We start from the raw sequence: 25,353 nt of genomic DNA, 5'->3' as shown, positions 1-25,353 counted from the left end.
TCATGCACCCATGTATGAAGTTGGTTGTCCCAAGGATCGTCCCAAACGAACAGAAGGAATTTCTTCATATCATGTCGTACGATTTTTTATCGTACTGTACGATGTATTATTAAAGTTGAACATTTCGTCTGAACGATCTTGTTGGACAAGTCTGAATTGAACTGATCGCACAGTACAATACATGTATCATGTTGTACAAACAAAAGACGGATGGCTTGAAAATTAGGATTTTTGAAGCCCTCTATTTAAGGATTTCTAACACTCTTGTTAGATATCTTTTGCTGCTTAGGCTTCTTGTGAGGGAGCTTGAGGGAGAGAAGGAGAGCTTGGTAAGAGAAGAGAGAGAGAGAGAGATTTTGCAAGGGAGAAGTTGTGAGAGGATTCACAAGGTTGCTCCAAACAAGAATCTTGCCTGGGACATACAAGCGTATGTTTGGAATCTCTGTGGCTCCGGAGAAAAGTTATTCAGCAAAAATCATGGTTCTCTGACCATCACCTGGAGAGTGAAAATAGATTTATGGCTCTCTAACCATCACTAGGAAGGTGAAGATAGAGTTAAGGTTTTCTACCTGTAAAAGAGTCATGATTCTCTGTTGGACCGAGGAGGTGAAACCGTGTTTGTACAAGTTTCTCCGCCTTGTTGTGAGAGCAAAAAGAGAGTCGCTTTTGTTAATTTTTCAAAAACCTTCAATTAATTATCTTTGGGAATTCAAACAAAAAAATGGCGATCGTTATCGTCATATTAAAATAATCGATAATAGATAATATCATCTTTCTTTGGGAAGATATATTATTTTATTATCGTTATTTTGATTATGAAATTAACGATCTCTTATCCGAATTGTTATAGTTAAACAATTGATTGAACGTCATTTTGATCTTACGAGATCATATGTCGTTCCTCCTTGAGTTTGACTACGATAATTCGGATGAATTTAAAATTTTAAAATATGAACCCATTAGAGAACGATATGATCACCTCCCGAGGTGATATACTGTTCATAATGACGCGTTCAATTTTAAAATTAAAAATTTAATATTCTCAAAGATAATTAAATATTTTTCAAAACTATATATACCTAGATATATTTTTTTTTTAATCAAAACATGCATAGCATCTATTAAATGTGAAATTTGATTGAGGATATCATACAGTCTAGAAAGAAAGGGCTTCAATGATAAGGTGCTCAATGTCGTGCGTTGGATGATGCCCATATGATGATGACCAATATGGCGATGATAATTAGGGGTATCAATATTTAAGACGACCTGAAAATTTTGGGTTCAGATTAGGGATTTCAACCCGTTTGTAAAACAAATTCGAGTTAGGGTTGACCTAGAAACCCAAAATCAACCCAGTTTAAACCGTTTTTAATTGATTTAGGAGGATTTTAAAATATTGTTATGAAATAAGTAAATGTTACTTCCAAAAAATAATAAACCATATTAACTAAACTAAATTAAGCTTGATTTATTTAAAATTGATTGAAGTAAATATTACCTTAATTCGATTTAGGTTTAAATAAATTAAATTAAATTAAAATATTTTAGTAAAGCATGAAAGAAGCGAGTCGGTTCGGGTCCAAAAAAACCGACCCATTTGTAAAAATGGGTTAGATTCGGGTCGGGTTAAAAAGTGTCGGGTCATATTCGGGTTTGACCTAAACCCAACCCTAAACTCAATTTTAACAGCCCTAATGATAATGATAATGATGATAAGCAGTTTTATTCACACAATTCCAAACTTTTTATTTAAATGGCATCATTTATCATAATTTTACTCCAAATTCTGTGTGATTGTAAATGCAGAAGAAATAATCTTTGAATCCCAAAAACTCTTTAGTTTTATTAACTTCTTTTTTTATTCTTATTTTTGTTCTTTTCATGCTCTACTGCATGTGGGGAGACAGATTTATGCTAACAAGCTAAGAATTATAGGAGAGATATCTTTATATAAATAATATTATGATAGATATGAAATAATTTCTTGATAAGTATGCCTTCTTACAAAAATATCCTCAAGGCTCTACTTCTCTTCTCTCTTTTTAATACACTATAATTTATTTGAGAGGGTTATAAAGTTTTATAAAATTGATTGTAAAATAGTTATGGGGTAAGCAACTTAGGCTTAGGTATCATTTACAATAATTTTTTTTTGGCTATTAATATTTCACTATTTTCAAGAAACTTTTGCACTCGAAAATTGATGCAAAAAATAGTAAAAAAATTATTCCAAATAATGCCTTTAGCTATCATGATTTAAAAGAACAGCTTTTCACCACAAATTTTTGTAAAAAACTACAAGAAGACAGTTGCAAAAAATAAAATAAAATTGTGATTATTATTTGAGAAGTATATAGAGAGAAAGTTATTTCACACAAATCCTAAATGGCATAACCTCCAAATATGAAAAATTTAGCAAACTTATTAAGCTGATTAAAAAAAAAGGACATATCATTTTGTTGTTCAAATAGTAATCACAGCTTCACTTAACTACGAATTTCTTACTATTTTTCAACATTTCTTTAAAATTTTTGTGAAAGAAAAAAACTTTTCGTAACCAAAACAACAAAGTTAGTTTTCACGTAATAATTTCACAATCAATTTTATAAAACACTCGATCATCCCAAATAAACCCTAAGGCTTCGTTTAGGACAGTTTTTTTACTACTACTTAAGGCAGCTTTTTAATACAAAAATTAAATTTTTTGTACTACAAAGCTGCTATAAGTAGCAGTAAAAAAAGCTGTCCCAAACGAAACCTAAATTTGAGAACATAAAGCATGTGGATGACTCCACCCCACCATCAATCATGTGAGATTTTTCTTTTTCTGGACATTTATAAAAAAAAATCTCTTCAAGCCCACTTAGCCACCATCTGCTTCAAGTCCTCTTTAATTACCTGGTAATTGCACCATAAAATAACCAACATCCTAACCATACAAGTCAATTGAAGACAAATTTCCAATAATATTAGGGTAATTTTAAAGAAAATAATGCCACCAATTTCAACCATCAAGATGGGTTGTTCAACTAATATGTTGGCAATTAAAAAAAAAAATGCAAATATCCTAATCTCAGTATAGATTTAAGAGCATTTAAGTTCATCCACTACAAATTTTGTCAGGATATTCCTCTGTAATTTTTTTCTTCTATGATTGCATGGTAGTTGAAAAGGAAACAAAAGATAGAATATATAGGACAATATGGTAAAATAGAAATGATAATAAGGGTACTTTAAAGTTCAAATCTTGAAACTGTGGACCATCATAAGCAAATTAAACTGTTAAAAAAAAATTTGTTCAGCGTATCATAATCAAATTTGTCACAATGACTCTCATACTATTATATTTACTTTGATTGATTTTTCATGTACAACACTAATCTCAAAGTAAATATAATAATTTTAAGAGTTTTCATAACAAAAATTTAATTAGGATATCCTGATCCATCTTTTTTTTTTTTCTATGAAAATATGCAAAGGAGAAAGAGTTGATAACATTACTCGAAGGCCCATTGGTTCTCTCTCCGGACTTCTTCTTCTTCCTCCGGAGTGAAATCATTCTTGATGTTGAAGGTTTTGCGTATCTCTTCAGGAGTCTTGCCTTTGATCATGTCAGCGACTGTTTGGCAGGTGAGGTCAAGAAGGCCTTTGATGTACAGATAGTTTGCTGCCTGGTAATAAGATAAGAAGCGTGGAGGTCAGGTAATCAATGAACATCTAGAATGGTAATACAAGTAGTAACGTTCAAGCAACAATCAATTAGCGGTTTACTATTTAGGAGGGCTGTGAGCATTTTTTATGAGAAACCAAATTCTAACAGCCTCAGATTTTCAACATAAAACAATGAAAAAGCTTTAGCTCACTCCCAATCCAACCTAGGGGTACAAACGAGTCAAGCCAAGCTCAAGCTCAAGTTAGAGGGTGTTTGGTTCAAGCTCGACCGTCAAATACTGAACTCGAGCTCGAGGTCGAACGTGAGTCAAGCTCGACTACATAGAGGAAAAAAAAAAAAGCTTGTCGAGCTGCTTGAGCGGCATTTCGAGCTCATTCCGTCCGTCGTGCCATCGTCTGTCGCTAGCGTCCACGTCGTCGCTAGCTTCTCGCATCGCCATCTTCCGTCCGTCGCAAGCTTGCGTCATCACTAGCTTCCGTTCGTCACCAGCTTCAGTCTATCGCAGCGTTTGTCGTCGCCAACATCCATTGCCAGCATCCGTCATTTTCCTGCGCGCGCTTCCATTTCCCCGCTGGCGATTTCATCCGCGAGCTGCTTAATGAGCTCGTGAGTTGAGTTGTGGGTTGTTCAAGCTCGAGCTGGATAAGCTCGACGAGTGAAGCCTATTACCGAGTCAAGCTCAAGTCAGCTCGTAAGCCAGCCTGAATGGGTTGCACCCCTAGTCACAACACAAGCCCATTAGAAATGGTTGCATGCCTTACAGCACAAACATCTATATTGGCTCACAAAATCCACGTATCAAACATGAATTTCAATGCAATTTTATAGATCCAAAAAAATTATTCAAAATTGAATACAAAAATTTTAGAAAATATTTTGAAAGCCATCAGGATTCTGATTCCAAGAGATTCGTCGTCGTCTTGAGAATGCATTTCGCCAAGAAAATCCAAAGATATCAAAATCATACAATTTCAAGCAGATTTCGGTATGAACCATCTGAATCCAAGGCCAGTCGGCTCTATCCCGTTGGCGTGATGATAGCCTAGCCAACTGCAACCCTCAACATTTTACTTCATTTTAAGCCACTACTTCTTAATTTTTTATAACGTGAACTTTTTCACTTAAGTATATGTTATTAATTAGATTGAAAGTTGCTCTGGAAGTATCAAATTTATGATGATTAATTCCATTCATGATCAATATTTAACATGATACCAAGGTTGAAAAAGTTTGTCAACATTTAACACAATTATATCAAATATATATTTTGAAGTAATAGACAACAATATAAAGCATGATGCGCTAAAGAAAAAAAAAATCAAGCAGCAGTGACTGTGCACAACTTAAAGGATAAATAAGGCAATTCAGAAGAAAATGACACAGTATGATTAAAATAATCGTCAACTGAAATATACGAGTATTTTTACTTTCAATGGAGATCAACGTATCTACAATAATAAAAGCTGTATCTCAATTTGAAATATTTAGGAAATTAAATTGCATAAATTAGGAGGCTTGCCATTTGACATAAAAATTGGAGCAAGATCATGTATGTTGAGAAGGTATGTAATGATTATATATAGTCTGATTCATGTTAGTTAAATTGATCTAGTATCACGTTCACTATTCAGGGCAACATCATTAAATTAAAGGTTTAAATTGATCTAGGGGTGCAACCAAGTCGAGCCGGCTCGGACTCGACTTGTCGAGCTTATCGAGCTCGACGACTTAACGACCCCAAGTTCGAACACCCTGCTGCTCGACGAGCTATTAGCAGCGAGAAAATGGAAGCATCATGCGGGATTGCGAGAAGATGAAAAAGACGCAGGCGGGATTCGGGAAGACGAGGATGCGGGGAAAATGAAACCGCGGGAAAATGAAAACCGGACTCGCAACTCGTTCAGACTTCGGACAAAGCGCTTTTTCCTGCGGGAAGACGCAGAAGCGGGGCTTGTGCCAGCGAGAAGAAACGGATGACAGAGGGGCTCGTTAACAGCCTCGAACTGCGGCTTAGCGAGCTCATTTTCCCATACCGAGTCCAGCTCGAGCTCGAGCTCAGTATTTGATAGTCAAGCTCTCAAACACACTCTGATTCAAGCTCGACTTGACTCATTTGCACCCTTAAATTGATCAAACTGAAACAAGAAAGTCATTCTTTAGGCTTGGACATTTTTACAAATTTTAATATAACGGTGTTAGAGCGATTGAAAAAGCATGTAAGAGTTTGTATGAAATATTTAACGTTGGTAATTACTACAAAGATGAGAGAGGAGGCTGAAGTTGATTATTTTGTAAAATTTCAAGTTTTTTAGTACTATGGATTTTACACAGTTTTCGGCAGAATTACTGAAAGGCTTGTGAAATTGATTACAATGTTGACCATAGGACAGTGACATCAAAGGATGCTACCTTGTTAAGGCACCAGAAAAAAAAACACAGAGCAATGCTTCACCCCCGAAAAAAATCCACAAAATATGGTGTTAGCACCACACATACAAGATATTGTATCCCTCTTTAATCAAAGATTCAAAATGCATGAAGTTAATTTATAATTTATTTTATAAATTTGTGCCTAAAGCTTAAATATTAAATTATTTAGTTAAATTCAATAATTTTTTTCTGCGACCTAGCGCATGCATTTTAATAGCCAATTGCAGGGGACTTTTTGCTGGAGTGGATGAGCTCGTCATTTAAGATATTGAAACCAAAAAGCGTTCCCAGTATTTGGTGCAATTTGATGATTCCTCACAATCCTATCCCTTCTCCCACCAATACGGAGTCAGCTTTTTGGTGCAACTAGTGCAATGTGCATATGTAAGGAGAGGGCCAACAACGCATTAAATATGAAAAGCCTGCTTGGCTTGGAGATGGCAAAATCAGTACGCACATTTGCCTAATTCAAAGATCAGATGGCCAAAATGAAATAATCTTATGTAAAAAGGCTGTATCTTGGCGAGCAAATTTATACAAGTTAGTTAAACAAATGGGTCTTTGTGGCGTTGTGTTAACCCTTTGAGTTGGCTAGTAAATCAAAAATCGCTCAAAAATTGGATTGATTCTTAGCTTGTATTAAAGTCAACAAGCTAGCTAACGAGCCAAGCAGAACTACAATCGAGTCGAGCCTAGATTGAATCAAGCTACTCGAGATTGGATCAACATATATATAGATTGAACTAATTTGTGTGTGCATAACTAGATCGATCAGCTTTTTGCTTCAATCGAATTTAATAAGCCATGCGTAGCTCAAATCGAGATCAGAATGAGCTAGCTTGTAACAAGATTTGGCTAGGCTCAAGATCAAATTGAATTGCTTCAAGCTGATCTTGAGTCAAGATTTAGATCAACCCAAGATCAAATCATTAGTAATCCTAGCTTTGTCAAACAAAGCTAAATCTTCCATTTGATTATTTCTTTTGGTTAAGTTTAATGACTTCCAAGCATAAGTGCAAGATGAACATGAAAATAGACCTTATAAAGAATTAGATGAAATATCAAATAAAGAATAAAGAGGAAAGGTTTGATGTAAACTAAATTGATCTCATGTTAATTTGTGACGAGTATTTGACGATAATCTTTTTCTAGATCTGCTTTCTTCTTTTCTTGAAATTAACTAGGATTTTCCTTCAGATGCAAGGCAATTAAAAAGACCACACATTTAGAGAAACCAAGTGATGCAGAAGTTGATTTAAAGGGCACAAAGTCTTCATGTAATAGGCGGACGGTCAAGAGCAGGAGATATCAAATTCAACTTAGAGTCAGCGAAAAAATTTCAAGAGAAAGACTTATGGGAAGAGAAAAATTGTTCCCAGTTAAAGGTAAAAACCAGACGGAGGGAGATAAAGTGATACGAGAGAGAGTTTGGGGCAGTTAAGAGAGGGAAGTTGCGGATATAGAGAGGAGAGAGAATAAATGAAATACTTTCAAACTCAATTAAGTATTCAATAATGCACGATAAGCCACTAAATTTATATTTATAGAAATAGGGTAATAAAATATAACCAAACCAATATGTAGTTAAATCTAATCGAAATTAAAATAACTCCTAATAATCCTAACATCTGATGTAAAATAAGTTAACAAATATAATTTCCTAATAAAAAGTTCACATAAGCCATTTACTAGGAAATCTGATTTTAGTGATGGAGAAAAAATAGCTACTTCATTAGCATCTGTTACTTTAGCATGTGTAGTCTAAATATAGAAAGTAACATCTAGAGCTTTCTTATCCAACCTTCGTACAACTTTCATAAAATAATACTACTAAAAATCTCATAATCACATGGACATAGCAGAAGTACCAACACAAACGCAAACTGTATTTTTGGTGAAAAAACATATTAAAATTTTGGCACTAGAGGAGTGTTCTGTGTCTGCTGAAGAACCTTGGATCGAAATCTAATGGAGCAGATATCTTTGTTTCAATATAATTCCTCAATGGCTTTATTTTGTACTTCTAGGCAATATTTCTTCCAATCATCAGAAGGCATTCTTATATTGTTACTAATTAATGTAACATGATGTATGAAACATACAATCACATGAATCATATAACTCATCCACATCTAAATTACATACATAATAAATATTGTGCATTTAGATTCTTATGAGCTTGATGAAACATGTAAAAAAATTTAGAATAATGATTCCTACCTGACAAGAGCAAATTTCTATATTTAAGATGCATCTTCTAGTAGCTACAGTCAATGCACCTAACACATCAAATTTTAAGGGTCATAACACTAGATGGAAGAAATTCATATGACTTCGAGCTAGAGTTTGGATATAAATACCATCAAGAAATTTGACTTAGATGCTAATTTATGTACGATTGATTAGATGCTAATTTATATACATTTTTGTTGTTTTCCATTGGAGTTGTGGACCGTTTTTGCTGTTTTTACCAATAATGTAGGTTTTACTTGAAATCTTCAACTACTTCCTATCAAATTGGTATCAGGCAAATTTTGGAACCTTTTGGGGGGCTATTTCTGTGAATTTCAGTGGTTGTTTTTGGGCCGGAGAAAGAGGAGTTTGCTATTTTTTGGAATCAAAATTCAGATTTTTAGTCCAACAAAAATCTAGGTATCAATGGCAGCCAAGAAAGTGGATGTGCTGGAGGAACGCCTCAAAGGGGAGATCGGATAAATGAAATTTGAAATTTCATATTTAGAAACTCAAGTTTCATATTTAAAGAAAGTAATTTTAGTCATCCATGATAAGATCAATTCAAATTATTCCATCCTGGGAGAGATGTTGAAGAAAGTGCTAGAGAGCCAAAACAAAAAAATCTCGTCGGAGGTAAGGGAAGTCACCGACAACTAGGAAAATGAAGCCAATAAGTCACAGGGAAGATCATGAGGTAGAGACTCGAAAGAGAGGAGAGAATACCTTCCCTAGAGCCTATTCTAGGGGAAGAGCCAGGTAGAGGGTATGAGGAGAGGCTTGAGGAGGCAGGGCAAGAACGAAGGTGTGCTGAATTTAGGAGGAAAGGAGCGGATTTTGATAGGGAAATAAGGAATTATGACCGAAGGGGTGGCTGAATTTGAAAGGAGAATGTGGAAATTTGAAGAAAGGTTTAGGTATGAACGTAGAAGGGATGATTGGGACACTTGGGGGGAACCACCCCCTTGGGGAATGAGAAATAATGGCGGGAACAGAGGAAACAAAGACGATCCGAGGGTAAGGAAATTGAAGATGCTAATCTTTGAGTGGGAGATGCGCACGGATGGATCTACAAGGTTCAAAGATATTTTGCCGTCAATGGGTTGACAGAGGAAAAGAGGTTGACAGCAGCAGGTAGGGGTGTCAATTTCGGGTCACGGGTCGGGTTCGGGTCAAACCCGAAATTGACCCGGCACTATTCGGGTTCGGGTCGACCCGACCCGTTTTTGCAAACGGCAAGGTACCCTTGGACGAAGCAACCCATGGCTGCCGACAAGGATCCTTCTATCAGGTTGGGTCGACTACCTCCTCTGACTAAATAGACCAGGGACCATGATGGCCCGGGACGATGAAACCATGGGATCTTGATCGGGTCTATCATCCATTCTCCTACCATCTGCTTTAAGTGTAAGATGGTGCAATTTCAAGTTTTAAATATCAAACCCTTCAAATTCCCAAATATTCAATCTTTCCAATCTCAAACCCATTGTTGCTACTATATGCCAGATAACACGTGTCTCTACGTATCTGATTGATGACTAGCCTTAATCGAAAGTTCTCTCTCTTAGTGGGAGGGGTAATTAACTATAGGGGCTTGCGCCTATAGGAAACCAGAACTCCTATCATAAAGTCCTCGCAAAATGAGGACGAAATCTCAGGTTAGTGTCTTATCTACAAACCCATTTGCCTTCCAAAATTTACCTCGGAACTTATCAGTTAAAACTCCCTCGCCGAATAAAAGAAAAGCGAGCGGAGGCCGGGGTCGAATTTTCGGAGCCCACACAACAGCTCAAGAGGCCCGTACAGGATGACCACCACCTTATTGAAATCCAAGGAGCCAGTACCAGATACTCTTCAGGAGACTTCGAAAGAAGAGACTGCAGGAGGAAGACCTAGGGACAACTTCAAGAAGCTCACAGAGATGGAATTACAGGAGAAGGGGGTGAAGGGGCTCTGTTTCAAATGTGACGAGGGGTATATGCCGGGGCATAGGTGTAAGGATCGAACTCTTCAGGTTTTTATCATTTGTGATGAAGAAGGAATTGAGGAGGGTGTCTTCTTACCACCTTGCGGACAAGGTGGATCTTTGAGAGGGGAGTATTGTTCGACAGGTCCACACAAGATCGGGCCTGCACAAAAGAGGCGGAAGATTTCCGCCTCTTCGGTGTTTCGTTCATACCGCAAGAGCCAACCGAACATTTTCGAAAGGATTTTTGAGGGTTTGGGGAGGAAAATTTGAATGTAGGGATTATTTAGATATTTCCTTTTGGATTGTATGCATTAAATAGTTTGTTTTCCTATGATTAGGGCATCTTGAATTTGGTTGGAATTTAAGATCTCTTAGATTTAGATTTTTTTGGGGCTCTAACGGCGTCTAGAGATTCGGGAGAGATCGATCCTCTCGAATAGAGGATCAATTGTTTCTTGCTGTTTTTCTTCTTCTACTATTGAATTTCAAGTATTTTCCCTCATATTTTGCAATAAAATTACTGTTTTTGATGTTTTCCATTGGATTTGTGGATCGTTTTTGTTGTTTTTACCAATAGTGCTAGGTGTTACTTTAAATCTTCAAGTACTTCCTATCAAAGGCCGCCTACTATCGCTTGTCGGCCGTAGCCCACTGTTATTAGTACTACCCACTTGCCACCACCAACTGCCGTTAACTCCAATGCATTTCAAATACAATGTATTCCTTTTACACTGTTTGCCGACTGTCGCCACTTGTCACCGTCGACCACTGCTACCAATGTTGGACGCTCGCCACCGCCAAAGACCACCACCACCCACCATACCCGTCGCCGCCACTGATCGCCACCTACTGTAGCTGCCACTGTCATCCACCAACCACCACCATCTTTGAACCTTACATTGCATTCATTTTTCTTCAAGCTAAATAAAAAAATAATCATCTGTATTTATTTTATACTCATCTAAACAACTTCAATACATTTCAAATACAATGAATTCCTTTTACATTGTTTGTCGTCTGCTTTCTCGACGTCGCCCATTGCTACTAGTGCTGCACGCTCGCCACCGCCACCCACCATAGCCGCCGCCACTGATCGCCACCTGCTGCAGTCGTTATTGTCATTCACCGAGCACCACCATCTTTGAACCTTACATTGCCTTCATTTTTCTTCAAGCCAAATTAAAAAAATAATCATCTGCATTTATTTTACACCCATCTAAATAACTCCAAAGCATTTCGAATATAGTGTAAATATAATGTATACCTTTTTACACTATATTCTTTTTTAGCCAACCAAACAACCCCTTAAGCTCTTCCTATAGGTGAAAGATCATTTCAAAGGACTGCATTGTTAAAAAAATATTGAGTGATACAAACATTTAATTTTAATGGACAAACGTTGACCCATGCTTTAAATGGAGATATCTAATTTAGTTCATAGTCAATTGGAGAAGAGATATCTGATACGTTGGGGGGCCACAGTAAGGAATGGGAGCTGTTTAGGAAGGTTCTTAATCAAGGAGTTGTTTAGAAAAGTTCCTAATTAAGAAAAATTATTTAGGAAGTATCCTAATCAAGGGGGAGTTGTTTAGGAAAGTTACCTAATTATGTTTATGCTATTTAGGAAATGTTTAATTATTTAGAAATATTTCCTAAAATATGTTTAATTATTTTAGAAAGTTTCCTAAACCATGTTTAATTATTTAGAAATATTTCCTAAATTATGTTTATGTTGATTAGGAAAGTTCTATTTATTTAGAAAGATTTCCTAAATTATGTTTATGCTAATTATGAAGATTCTAATTGTGTTTTAGGACTATTTAAAGGGGAGTTTATCTACAGTTTAGGGGATGATATTGCTGAGTTTATTTTACTAGTATTTGTTGTGAGTTCCTAGCGGCGTCTAAAATTTGTGGGAAAACTGATCTACCTCTCGAATAGTAGATCAATTATATCTCGCTTTATTATTGAAGAAGAAATAAGAAAATCAGCCCTGTCTTGGTATTCCTACATTGTTCTTCTCTTTTATTAGTTGTTTTTACGTCCAAGGCGCATCAAATTGTGTTCTAGGGTTATTTAAGGGAGTTTATATATGATTTAGGGGATGATATTGCTGACTTTATTTTCCTAGTGTTTGTTGTGAGTTCCTAGTGCGTTTAGGGTTTGTGAGAGAGTTGATCAACCTCTCGAATAATAGATCAATTGTAACTTGCTTTATTATTGAGAAGAAATAAGAAATCAACTCTATATTGGTGTTCATACACTGTTCTTCTCTTTTATTAGCTGTTTTTACGTCCAAGGTGCATCAATTTGATATTAGAGCACTTTTTTTAGACCTATGACATCAAAGAAAGTAGGGGTGTTGGAAAGTAAGATGGAGCAAATCAAATCCGACATGGAGAAAAGGTTTTCATCCATGGAAGGAAGACCTTCTAACCTGGTAGACATGGTGAGGAAGTTGAACGAGATGCAATCGAAGGCTTCACAGGCTATTCATAGGGCCGAACCAAAGAGGGAAAGGAAATTCTGGAGGAGATGATGAGGAAGCTCTTAGAGATGCAATCAAAAACTCCACCGTGGTTTTGATGGCTAACCCTAATCAAGATTTGACTAGAATTTCCTTGGCCAAATCAAAGGGAAAGGAGATCAGACAGGAGAAGTTCAATGAGGAGAGTTTCTTTCATCAAGAGCCACCTCCTGGGGCTCCGACAAAGGGTGGATCAAGGTTTCCGTATGAGGGAACAAGGAGGGATTTTTTTGTGGAGGTGGTATGGTGGTCGACCATTATGAGAGGCATTTCGGGTAATCGGGGTGGGCCGTCAGAGAAGGAGGGGTCAAGAGCCACCTCCTAGGGTTCCAATAAGAGATGGAATAGAGTTTTCGGAAGGGGGGCTGCAAGAAGGGAGTTTCATGGTGAAGGTGGTGGGGTGGCCGACCACTATAGAGATATTTTGGGCAATGGGAGCGAACGACGGGAGAAGCGGCTTTTGGACAAGGGGAGTGGATGACCGAAGAAGGAACGGGTAGAACCATGGGGATTGGGTCATGTGAGGCGGAGGGAAGAAATGTGGGATTCCAACCCTCGACCCACAAGGGAAACAAGGAAGGATCACGACAACCGTTACATAAGAGGAAAAAGCTATTAGGGCGGTGCCGATCTTACAATGGCGATCCTAGGGTCATTGCATCGTAGTCTTGATGTGAAACAAGCTGAATATCTTCCAACAAGAGTTGTACCTATTCATACCAATTCTCAATAATTTAGTTTGTATGGTGGAAGAATGGATGTAGACTCGCATGTTTTACCCATTCATGGACAGTTCATGATTTTTATGCAATACAAAGATACCAAAGAGCTCTTTACAGTTTACAGCTTCCAACGAGATAATGTCCCAACCGAGACTGTTATACATAAGTGCGTCATACATTTTGTTCCTCTTAACAAAAAACTATCAATTCATTCTTAGCACCATGAGTTTTTTGTTCAAAATGTACTTTTTATCAAGTGGAAGAATTTATCGGAGCACGAAGCCACATAGGAACCTTACGAGCTGATCAGGAGATAGTTCTCATCCTTCCACCTTGAGGAAAAGGCGCATTTTTGGGGAGGGAGTATTGATACACTTGGGAGGGGCACAACCAGGAAGGAGAGCTGTTTAGGAAGGTTCCTAATCAAGAGGGAATTCTTTAGGAAACTTCCTGATTAAGTGAAATTATTTAGGAAGGTTCCTAATCAAGGGGAAATTATTTAGGAAGTTTCTTATTTATGTTTATGCTATTAAGGAAGTGTTTAATTGTTTAGGAAAGTTTCCAAAAATATGTTGAATTGTTTATGAAAGTTTCTTAAATCATGTTGAATTGTTTAGGAAGGTTTCCTAAATCATGTTTAATTATTTAGAAAGGTTTCCTAAATTATGTTTATGTTGATTAGGAATATTCTACTTATTTAGAAATATTTCCTAAATTATGTTTATGCTGATTAGGAAGGTTCTAATTGTGTTATTGTGTTCTAGGGTTATTTAAGGAAAGTTAGCTTATGGTTTAGGGAACGATATTACTAAGTTTATTTTCCAAGTGTTTTTTATGAGTTCCTAGAGGCATCTAGAATTTGTGGCAAAGTTGATCTACCTCTTGAATAGTAGATCAATTGTATATTGTTTTATTATTGAAGAAGAAATGAGAAAATCAACCCTATCTTAGTGTTCCTACGTTGTTATTATCTTTTATTAATTGTTTTTACGTCCAAGGCGCGTCAATATCCAAAATATATATCATAAAAAATTATAAGAGAGTAGAGAAGGATTTTTGGTTGGAGATAAAAATTGGATGAGAGAGACAAGAAAGGAGATTAATTGGTAATAGAAGAAGTTCCGCATAGGAAAGAGAAGAGCGCAGTAGAGAGAGAAATAGAATTAGGAAAGAAAATATTTTCAAACTTAATCAATCATTCAATAAAGCAATAAAGCCCTATTTATAAATGTGTCGGAACAAGATAAGACCAAACTAATTTGACATTAAATCTAATCTAAATCTAAATAATTCCAAATAAAATAATCACCTAATTTTGAAAAAAATTAATCCAACTAAAATTAATTAAAAAATAATTGATAATATTAGAATATTTTTGAAATATTTTTCTTGTGTTGCATCAAATGTGCAGGAATTAGGTTTTGTTCAAGAGACCAAAACAACAAGCAACATCCATCATTTGTCAAATTCAGCACCCCGGTACATAGAGAAACTATGTAGCTACAAAAATATTTTGGACATCACATTATTTGTCAAGCAAAGAATATATTACATCAGAATGTTAAATCTCTTTCTAAGGGAAAGCTGATCTTATACATCCTAGGAGGTACTTTTCTACTCAATTACAGCCACAATTACTTGGTAGAATCTTGCAGCTAAGCATGATGCTAAGATTTATTACGTAAGAATAAGGAAATGTTTGCATTGCACATTGAAGAAAAATTTAAAAATCTATGAATAGTATTGCTACAGTGCACGGATCAAATGCATTATAGCCCGAGTCAACTATTCTCGGATGCAAAAAGGTAAGAAAATATCCAAAATGCTTAAAAATAAAAAAACAATAATGCAAGTTAAAACTATTGACTAAAATATATGAATAACATCTTGCTGGCCGTGAGGCCTATGATACAAAAAGAAAAAATTTTCAAAGAATCTTTGTACTATATCAGCAAAGTTAACAAGCAAAAAAATAAAATTCATATTAGCATTTGCCAAAAAGAAAAGATGTTTCTCTTAGAGACAGCAGTAAATAATGCATCTCGAAACAGATTAACTAATGTAGAACGGAAAACGCTTTGCTATGGATGATGGACAAACTCCAAATGTCTCACAAAATCTGAAATTTTCTTCAGGTTTTTTAATTCTCAGATTATTTGGTGTAGGAGATGGGGGTTGGGAGAAGAGAACTCAAAGCATCCAAAAACTTAGCTTAAGGAGAGAATCTGGAGGTTGGAGAAGGGGGAAGACGGGTATGAGAGGGAATGGGAGAGGAAAAATAGCTTCAGGTTTTCTTATTCAAAACCTGAGAGATATTTAATCAGGTAATAAATAGAGGAAGGGAGACACGGGTGGGAATTTAATTCTTAATTCCTGAAATAGGCATGAGGGGATTTGAGATGATTTGAGTTTATTGCCTAAATGCCATATTCTGTACTTAGGAAATAAATCCCAATTTAAATCCAGGGGGGGGCGGCTGCTTGCATGAATCAAGTGGCAATTAACGTGGAGGATGGCGGGACACAGGAGAGAATTAAGGAATTTATTTCCTGTATGGGGCCGGCGGCTTGCATGAATAAGGGGGGCATTTAATGAGGTGATTTAAGGCTCCTAAATTTGATTTTAGGAATTATGAAAGTAATGACATAAATCCAATTTGAATTTGAAATTCAAATGGATTTAAATTAATTACTTTCCTAAAATAGGTGGACTAAAATAGGAAAGAAATTTGAATTTAAAATTTTAAACAATTTGAATTTCAAATTAATTCTTAATATCATGCACTCCTAATTAGGAAATCCAAGGAGAGAGGGGAAAGGATGAGGCCGGCGGCTAGGGAGCCATGGCCGGCGGTTTGTGGTGGATCTTCGGGTGAGGTGACCGGCGGCTTTTGGTGGAAAATGAGGACGACGATGGTAGAGGACGACGCAACAAGAAGGAACTAAAGTAAAACAAAGATAGAAACGAGAGATAGAAAATAAAAACCGCGAGCCTCGGACTCTTCCGAAAACTGACGGGTGATGCTTTGCCCTTCTCCAAGGGACTTCAAATCACGAGCCCAGACCCATCCTGCGGCTGGTGACAACTCTGATTCCTTCCCATAGGAATCTCACTCTCGTCCTCTCTCAAAAAGAACACAAGTGTGGACAAAAATTTTTTAATATCAAATCTTCCTCCCTATTACAATAGCTTAAGGCCCAATATATAGGCCACAATATGAGAAAATCAAAAATTATAAAAATGCCCCTTGGGCCACAACACTCACATAAACTAACCTAGGGGTAAAACAGGAAATACATAAAACAAAAGCTAAAATTCAGTAAATAATTCATAAATGAAAATTTAAATAATAGCCGTTGATTTACGACGCCTCCTGTGATAGATGCGCCAAATCTTCGTACCGATGTCTGCATCATTAACTTATGTAGTAATTAGCATGAAAGCAAGAAAATAGAAGAAAAGCAAGAAAAGAAAAATGCAATCATCCTTTTTAGATCATACAAATTTGAATCACATCATAAGCAAAGAAAATTAAAAAATTAGATTTACCAATTTTCTTTTCAATTTTCTTTCCTATTCCTTTAACACTAATTTATCTAACCATCTAATGGTGTTAGTTATATTTTCTACCAGTCATTGTACATATCCAAAATCTTCTAAATCTATTTTCAACTACATTATATTCAATATATATCACTCCAATTCACAATATAATCAATCATAAATTTATTCTTCCTAGTTATAAATATTCTTACCATTATCATTTGGATTTTGGACCACACTCTTAAGCATTTTATTTGTTCTTAAATATTAATATCAAAATTATTCTTCAATAATTTGGCATTTCTTTAAAGATATACTAACCAAACTATTTCAGCATTCACCTAACTCTCCCAACCTCAATACGTATCTCATACGAACTTAAAACCTTACAACTATGTATTTTTTTTTCAAAACATCCAATTCATTTTTTTTGTACTTTATTATTTTGTCCCTTGTACACATCCAAATTAATTTATTCTTTAAAACCCTAATTTATAAATTTCTCAAAAAAGTGTATACATCTCTCTTTCATATCTTTATTGTCATCTAAGATCAATGTCTCCTATGTGAATGCGAGAGGTAGTCTTTGCACTTTGTACGGGAGACTAGAGCGGAGACCAAGCTCCGGAGGAGTGCACGAAAGTATCCATATTTAGGCTATCTTTTTTTTTCTCCTTTATGAAAATACAAAATGACAAGCAAATTATCAGGAGTGTAAAGAAACTAAAAGATGACTTAACACATCTAAAGGTTAGAATATATCAAAAGTATCAAATGATGTCAAAAAAGAATATTCACGATACTTACAAAAATATACCACCTCAAAAATAACTCAAAGAAATATAGAGTAAAATGATTGGGAATAGTTCATTGGTTCTTTGGTTCCCAAAATAGTCCTATGATTATTTGAATTTAGCCAATTTAATCCCATCATATCACATTCTCCAATTTAATCCCTTGACTATATAAAATACAAAATTCATCCCAAATGGTCCATTAATTTTGCCCTGGAGGGACTATTTGTGTTCAATTTTGTATGGTTCAGTGATTAAATTAGGGAAATTTGATACTTTGAATTTAAATTGGCCACAAACGAACAGTCATCAGAACATTATGTGCTTTTCACATTTAAGTATAATAAACTACTTAATCGTATTATTAATTTATCATTTTATTTTAAATTATATTAAATTCAATGTTAACTGATATAAAGAGTAAGAAGAAAATATGGTGATTGTAAAAGATTATGAAGATGTCGGTAAGACTAAATCAGAGTAGAATTGTGACATACGATGAATGTTTTGGAGATGTTGAAAGTGAGGAATAGGTCATTGTGTATCATGATTCGTATAGAGTACTAAATTTTAAGAGAGTGCTCACTTTGAATTTTATTTCAAACTTTCACTTCAGATTAATATTTAAGATAGAGTTTAGTTTTCCTTTTCTTATAATGTTATTTTGTGGCTTATGATGATGAATTAAGTAGATATGGTGATGGATTATGTCATATTTATGACTTACTATTAATTTTATGAGGTTTTTTAAATTTTGGGGCTTACACCAAAATCCACCTCAAGGCATAAGCTTAGCCTCATTAAGGAAAAATGTCACAGTTCCTTATTTAACCTTTTAAAACATTGTTGAGATCATATTATCAAGGCATCTAATTTGATGAAAATCTTAAGATCTCTTAACTCTTGCCTTGACAATTTATATATCTCATTTTCTCCTTTAGTACTAAACTTATTAATTATTATATAATATATAGAGATAGACTATTATTGGTTTAGAATGATAATAGCTTTGGTCCCCACACATCTCTCAACCCGTACCGAAAGAATTCAATGTTTGAGATTTAAAGGAACTAAATTCAATAAGACTATAAAGAGTAACAAAAGTTATATTTTAGCTACTTCTATTAAACGTTGACTCTTCAAAAGTGCATTACTTTGCTAGATAACTTTGTATATTTCCGAACTCCAAAGCTAAGTTTCTTTGCTAATGTATGATCTACCTCTAGACATTGTTAAAAACTCATTGTAATCATTTCAGTGGAACTACACATTTTATCCCACATCATATTTGGCTCCACTTATGAATTCTAATTTGTCTCTTTCAGCAACCTATCTTGAAATATTAATTATTTCTAAATCAATCCTCCCAAATTCTATAGTACATCCATCTTAACATTCATATTTCTCTTTTGCTCAACTTTTTTATCAATAACTTTTTTGCTGCCTTACATTCATACAACATATTTGTTTAAGTTATAATTTAATAAAATTTCCAAGTAAGTCTTCATTATATTCTCTTATCATATAACTCTTTAGGCACTTACTAAAATAAAAGAAGCATGAAAAAATAAACTCTGTATTTCTCTACTGCTTAATTCCTACACTAAATAAACACTAATTAAATTTTACCAAGCCAACCAAAAACAAGAGGATTCAAAAGAGTATTCTTGAAAGCACCAAAAAAAAAAAAATTTTAATGCAATTTGTTTTCTTAGCTATTTAGCTTCAAACTCTCGTCCTACTTCACTCGATTACATACTTCTGCTTAGGGGTACCAACGAAGGACCTAAACACTAAAGTATGACTTGAATTCAAATTGGACACATATGAGTTTAGGCAACCGCGATAGTTTTGGGATTGTGTTTTGTCTACTTGCAAGCAAACTAGAAAATATCTAGTCACGTTCTGGTTGAAATGGATGCCCATTGAAAGCCCACTATAAATTATTTTGAGTAAAACCCAACCCGTTGACACATATTGGTCTCCATGTATTTTAAGCACTTTTTGTTCGAGCTAATTTGAGTGAATCGTCTACGATTTGTTTGTCAAACAGACAAGTTTTTCGTCACCCATGTTTTGTTAAATAAACTTTGGCTTCATTTTCATGCCTATTCAATAAACATGTTAGGTTCAAGTTAACAATGATTTAGTGGGGTCATTTTAAGCAGTTCACGCTGGATTTGAATACAAACTAAACCTATTGATACGTATTGACACTAATCTCTTCTCTATCCTTATTCCAACGCAATCACGACAACCCAGCACCCTTTTCACCCTTCAATACTCTCTTCTATATAGTCTTCCTTATGGAACCATAAACACCTACAACATGCTAACAAACTAGAAAAACACATCATACCAAAAAAATAAGGAAAAACAAAGAAAATTATGAATAATAATGTCCAGGAGATAAAATATCTTAGGCATATTAATTTTCCAAGCAATTAGCAATAGAATTAAAACTCCATCCACTATTTTATTCATTATGCTCTTCTAAAAATTAATTCCTTAAAATTCATTCTTAATAATTTCTTAAAATGGCACTTTCTTCTTTCTTGATGATAGTCTCTTTAACTAAAATTATAAATTTTTTGCTTTTAATGAACCTACAGTGATAAAAAATTTTAGCCATAAAATTATTACCTTAGCTATTTCATTTCTCTCTTTCTTTCCTTTGTTAGTACCAAGCTTATTATATAGGACACTAAAAACAATAACTTTTGCTTTGCTCACTACCCAGTCTACCCTCGTTATTAGACTTATAATTCTTTTATAATCATTACAAACCCCCTTATAATTATTTTCTCTTCAAAAGCATATTTAACTTCATTAATAGCAATTATACCTCCTCGCTTCAACAAGAAGTCTCCTTATTAATGTATAATTAAGTTCAATTAGTGTTCTAAACTCTCTTAAATTTCAACAATAATGTTTTTAATAAAATTAGTCAATTTTATCCCACTTCAAATTTGAATCAGCTAACAAATTTAACATGTTAATCTTAGCAATTTATCATGGAAGGTTAGCAGTTTCTCAACTTTCAAATCCCATCACTTTATCCAAAGAAAATTATTTCATTTGATAATTTTCTTTAAGTTTGAAAATATACATCCATAAATACTAACTCTATGATGTGAGTTCAAATTCTCATATAACCTTACAATCTTTGCAATATATATATATATATATATATTGGTGGCATCACTCTTTTATAGTAATTAAATGTTCTTCTTATTTCTTTTATAGCAATTTTCTAGGCTACTACCAAATCAAGTATAGCTTTTCTCACTGTGTTTCTAGTTTCTATTCCAAACTCGTCATGAATCCTCTAATAGGCCAATCTACTTGACCTCCATATCCATTTAAGTAACCCACAACAAAAATCATTTCTTCCCTAAATTGATATTATAAATGTTATTCCATCTTTCATAGAATTGTTTTTCTAAACTATTTTCTAACCAAATTTGAGGAGCAAAAGAACTAACCAAATTTATAATATCCTCATCAATAGCATTTTAATGAAAATTGTAATATAATTAATTCTATTTACCTCAATAATTTTATATTTCAACACTTTATCCAATAAAATCTCAAACTCATTAATAATCTTAACCTTTCCAGCATACAATAACTTATAAGTTATAACATTCTCCACTTTCCCTGAATTTTTTGCCTTTCATCAAGTTTCTTACAAAAAAATGAAATATATTCTTCTTTTAATTATTATATCCATTAATTCTCACATCTTCTTAATCAAAGTACTCAAATTCCATGTAATAAATTTAATCTTAACAATAGACCTATTGTTTTAAAAAACTATCGAAACCTACGACTTAAAATTTTTTTCATTCTAAGGCGCTAGGAAAAAAAAACTAAAAAATAACATTGCCTTCATCTTTCAAAACCAACGCCTCAATTAATCAATGCATGAGTTTTGAAACTTAAGGGTTCAATTAATCAAAGCATAAGTTTTGAATTTAATGCTTCGAAGCCCACTGAGGCGTGGGTTCACATTGCAAATCTTATGGACATTTTAAAATATTTTTATTTAAAACCTCAATTTTTAAAAATTTTCATTAAAAAAAAAACTAATTTTACTTGTTGTAGTAGATTCCTATATTCAAACTCAGCTTTTCATTCAAATCTTTAAAAAATTGAAGGCTAAAACCGATACAGAACTCGATCATGCTTCTCATCCTCATAGCCCCTCTTCATCTATTGATCATCTCCTTTGCAATCTCTCATCGCTCACTCTCTCCACTCTTTCAACCTCTTTCCCAATTTCCCTCTTCCCCTCTAATCTCTCTCACGCAAAAGAAACCCCTAATCTCGCACTCCAAGCATGCCTTTCTCATTCATATAGTCCAAATTTGAGTAAGGAATAATAAACCAAGGTAAATTAATTCACTCATTTCTTCTTCTTCTTCTTTTAGAAAGTTTATTTTGTTTAGTGACTTGTTTCTCCATAAAGTTTGCCTTACCATCTGACAGCCGATTGCCACCCACTGTCGGCCATCACCAATTGCGGGCCACCACTAGTCCCACCGACAGCCGCTATTCGTCGCCTCCACCAATCACCACAATCAATTTACTTTACATTTAATTCATTTACTTCAAGCCAAATAAAAATAAAATAATATCATGTGTTTCTTCTTTAAGAAACCCCTCTTCCCCTCTAATCTCTCTCACGCAAAAGCAACCCCTGATCTCGCACTCCAAGCATGCCTTACTCATTCGTATAGTCCAAATTTGAGTAAGGAATAATAAACCAAGGTAAATTAATTCACTCATTTCTTCTTTTTTTTTAGAAAGTTTATTTTGTTTAGTGACTTGTTTCTCCATAAAGTTTGCCTTACCGTCTGACAGCCGATTGCCACCCACTGTCGGCCATCACCAATTGCGGGCCACCACTAGTCCCGCCGACAGCAGCTAGTCGTCGCCGCCACCAATCACCACAATCAATTTACTTTACATTTAATTCATTTACTTCAAGCCAAATAAAAATAAAATAATCTCATGCGTTTCTTTTAAACTCATCGAAACAACTTTAAACATTTCAAATATACTACATTCTTTTTACATTGCATTCCTTTTACTCTACATTTCTTTTTCAGTAAACCTGATAGCCCATAATGTGTCTTTTATGAACAAAGGTTATATTTTTTATGAACTCTGTCTATTTTCTATTTTTTTCATAATTTTATGACTTTTTGGAGTTTTTAATTTGAAACACAATCGGTTCGATTCAAAACCTATTTTTTTATTCAATTGACGAGTAGCTTCAATTCCTAATATATTTTTTAAATCTTAATAAAACCTAGCCAATTATTGTTTTCTTTTTTATCATGATTGGGATATGTTGTGATGTGCGCTTGTCAATAGCATCCTAGTCAATATCATCTACTTTTATCAAAATCATTTTAATTTGTAGTGTATCACTTAAAGAGTGATATCCTAGCAATTACTTATCAACTTCTCAAAACAATCAAGTTAGGTAATGGTTCGTAGCACCTATCATAATTCAAATTTTGATTAACTCAATTAGTTTTGGAAAGTTTTGCAAATCAACTGTAGACCTAACTTCAACCCTCAACCCTTCTCATATAAGCATAAATGATAACGACAATGGTAGTTTTTCAAGCCGGCTAAATGACAATGCAAATCTTTTCTTTTTCCTATGAGGAAAAGAATATTGTTTTAAAGTAAATTGATAGAAAGAAAACGTAAATCCCTATGAAAGAGCAAAGCAAATCCTTCGTAATAAAGCCATCCTTTTATTCCTTATCATCCACAAAAATAATGCTCCCATCAAAGTAAATAGATAATAAATGAAATTATAAGAAGCAGAAACATCACCAACCATCTAATAAGTCTGGAGCACAGATCCCACAAAGTTCAACAATTTTACGTTTGACATAGTCAATATTCGTAATTAGAAAAAGGTATAGGCAATACCTCGGTTAGACCATGTTAATAACCAATAGAGAGGATGAATCAAAACTTCAAAAACACAAAATCAATAACAAATTATGGAGAATTTATCATGGAATGGTGACGCACCAGGATGAGATCGAACAAAGTCGCTTGATCCACCTTAACGAAGTCGGAGTCCCAGCTTCTGAGCTCCTCCTCAATGGTTTTGTCGCCGCCGGCAGATGCTTCCGCAGGGTCGCACTCGACATGCTTCTTGCAGTACTCTATCACCTTGGCGAGGATCTTGCTGTTAACGTTTGGGAGCGGGATCCCGCTTTCCGCGCAGTCGTCCTCGATCATATGCCGGATCGTCTGCGACAACATCGCCACTGCCCCATCCACGACGAATTCCTCGCCATCAGAGCTCTTCAGAGTAATCTGCTTACCTTCATCTGAAGCCATTGGTGAAAAGAACAGATCCGATCGATTTCAAGCCCTAGAAAGTCTTCGATGGTATGGGGAGGGGAAGGGGGGCAATGCTGACGGGATTGGAGTTTGGGGCTTGGTTTTAACCTTGGAGAGGTCCGCCGGAGCTTACGTGCCGCATAAAGCATATGTTTGCCCGTTTTGCTTAAATAAAGGAATCATGTTTTAAAATAGAATTTAGCTTAAAAGAATTATATAATTTTAAATATTTAGAATTATATTACTTTTTTTAAGTATGTTAACATCTTTTTTATTTAAATGCATGGATGTCAGTATTTAATACGATCTGAAAATTCGACTCGAATCGGATCCAAAAATTTCATGTTAGGGTCAACACATTTATCAAACGGGACGGGTTCGAGTTCAAAAAACTGGCATGTTTTAAAAATCGGGTCGAATTCGAATTGACTTGGAAACTAGAGAGTGACTCGGTTTGCGAGACCCGATTTGGATTAACTGGATTTGCGTAAAATCCAACCCTCTTGCTCTACGACTCACCTTCCGCAATCCTGCTGAAACCACAAGTCCGCACTCGACGTCCCACAGCCCACCGTCCCGTGGCCCGCAGTCTAGCCTTCCCGCCTCTCTCGTGTCTTGTGGCCCCACGTCTTGCTGTCCTGCAACCTCGTCATCCCGCCGTTCCGCTTCGACGACGTTCCTTCAGATCCTACGATTTTGATGCCATCCCGCACTCCCTGCCGCTCCGGCACTCCTCCATCCAGGGTGCCGCTACCAGCCTCCTAAAGAACCTAGCCCCTGTTCCGGAGCTCCGAAAGAAGCTAATCGACGAAAACTACGTGATTTGGCCCACCGACAGTGGAGCAAAATTGTAAAAGCCGACATTTATTTTGGGCAGATCGTGTCGGGTTGACCCGTATTAGAGTACACAGAGATAACATAATCATATCTCTATTTATATTTGTACTTGCTAATTAGGTGTAGGCTTTTGATTGGCTCTCTTGTTATTGAGTTGTACATACCTAGGTCTATATAATAGGATCGTACATTGCTGTGTAAGATAGATCGGATATTATTCTTCATTCTACTTTGCTTTTACATTC

General features: G+C 35.2%; 1 protein-coding gene across 1 annotated transcript; it reads right to left on the bottom strand.

The window, feature by feature from the left end:
* Positions 1-3,168: 3,168 nt before the first annotated feature.
* Positions 3,169-24,428, bottom strand: LOC110115509 (SKP1-like protein 1). Its single transcript, XM_020848769.2, has 2 exons — positions 23,954-24,428; positions 3,169-3,674 (listed from the first exon to the last, which is right to left on the bottom strand). Exons 1-2 carry the CDS (start codon positions 24,266-24,268, stop codon positions 3,501-3,503), a joined length of 489 nt encoding a protein of 162 aa, XP_020704428.1. The 5' UTR covers positions 24,269-24,428; the 3' UTR covers positions 3,169-3,500.
* Between the last annotated feature and the right edge of the window lie 925 nt (positions 24,429-25,353).

This window comes from Dendrobium catenatum, unplaced genomic scaffold (assembly GCF_001605985.2).
Source record: "Dendrobium catenatum unplaced genomic scaffold, ASM160598v2 fragScaff_scaffold_651, whole genome shotgun sequence".
NCBI lineage: Eukaryota > Viridiplantae > Streptophyta > Magnoliopsida > Asparagales > Orchidaceae > Dendrobium > Dendrobium catenatum.
This window is presented reverse-complemented; position numbering and strand designations above follow the sequence as displayed.

Coding starts and splice junctions, on each gene's coding strand:
- LOC110115509 (XM_020848769.2), bottom strand. CDS start 24,268: ATGGCTTCAGATGAAGGTAAGCAGATTACTCTGAAGAGCTCTGATGGC. Junction 3,675..23,953: donor CTTTGTTCGATCTCATCCTG/GTGCGTCACCAT, acceptor TCTTATTACCAG/GCAGCAAACTATCTGTACAT.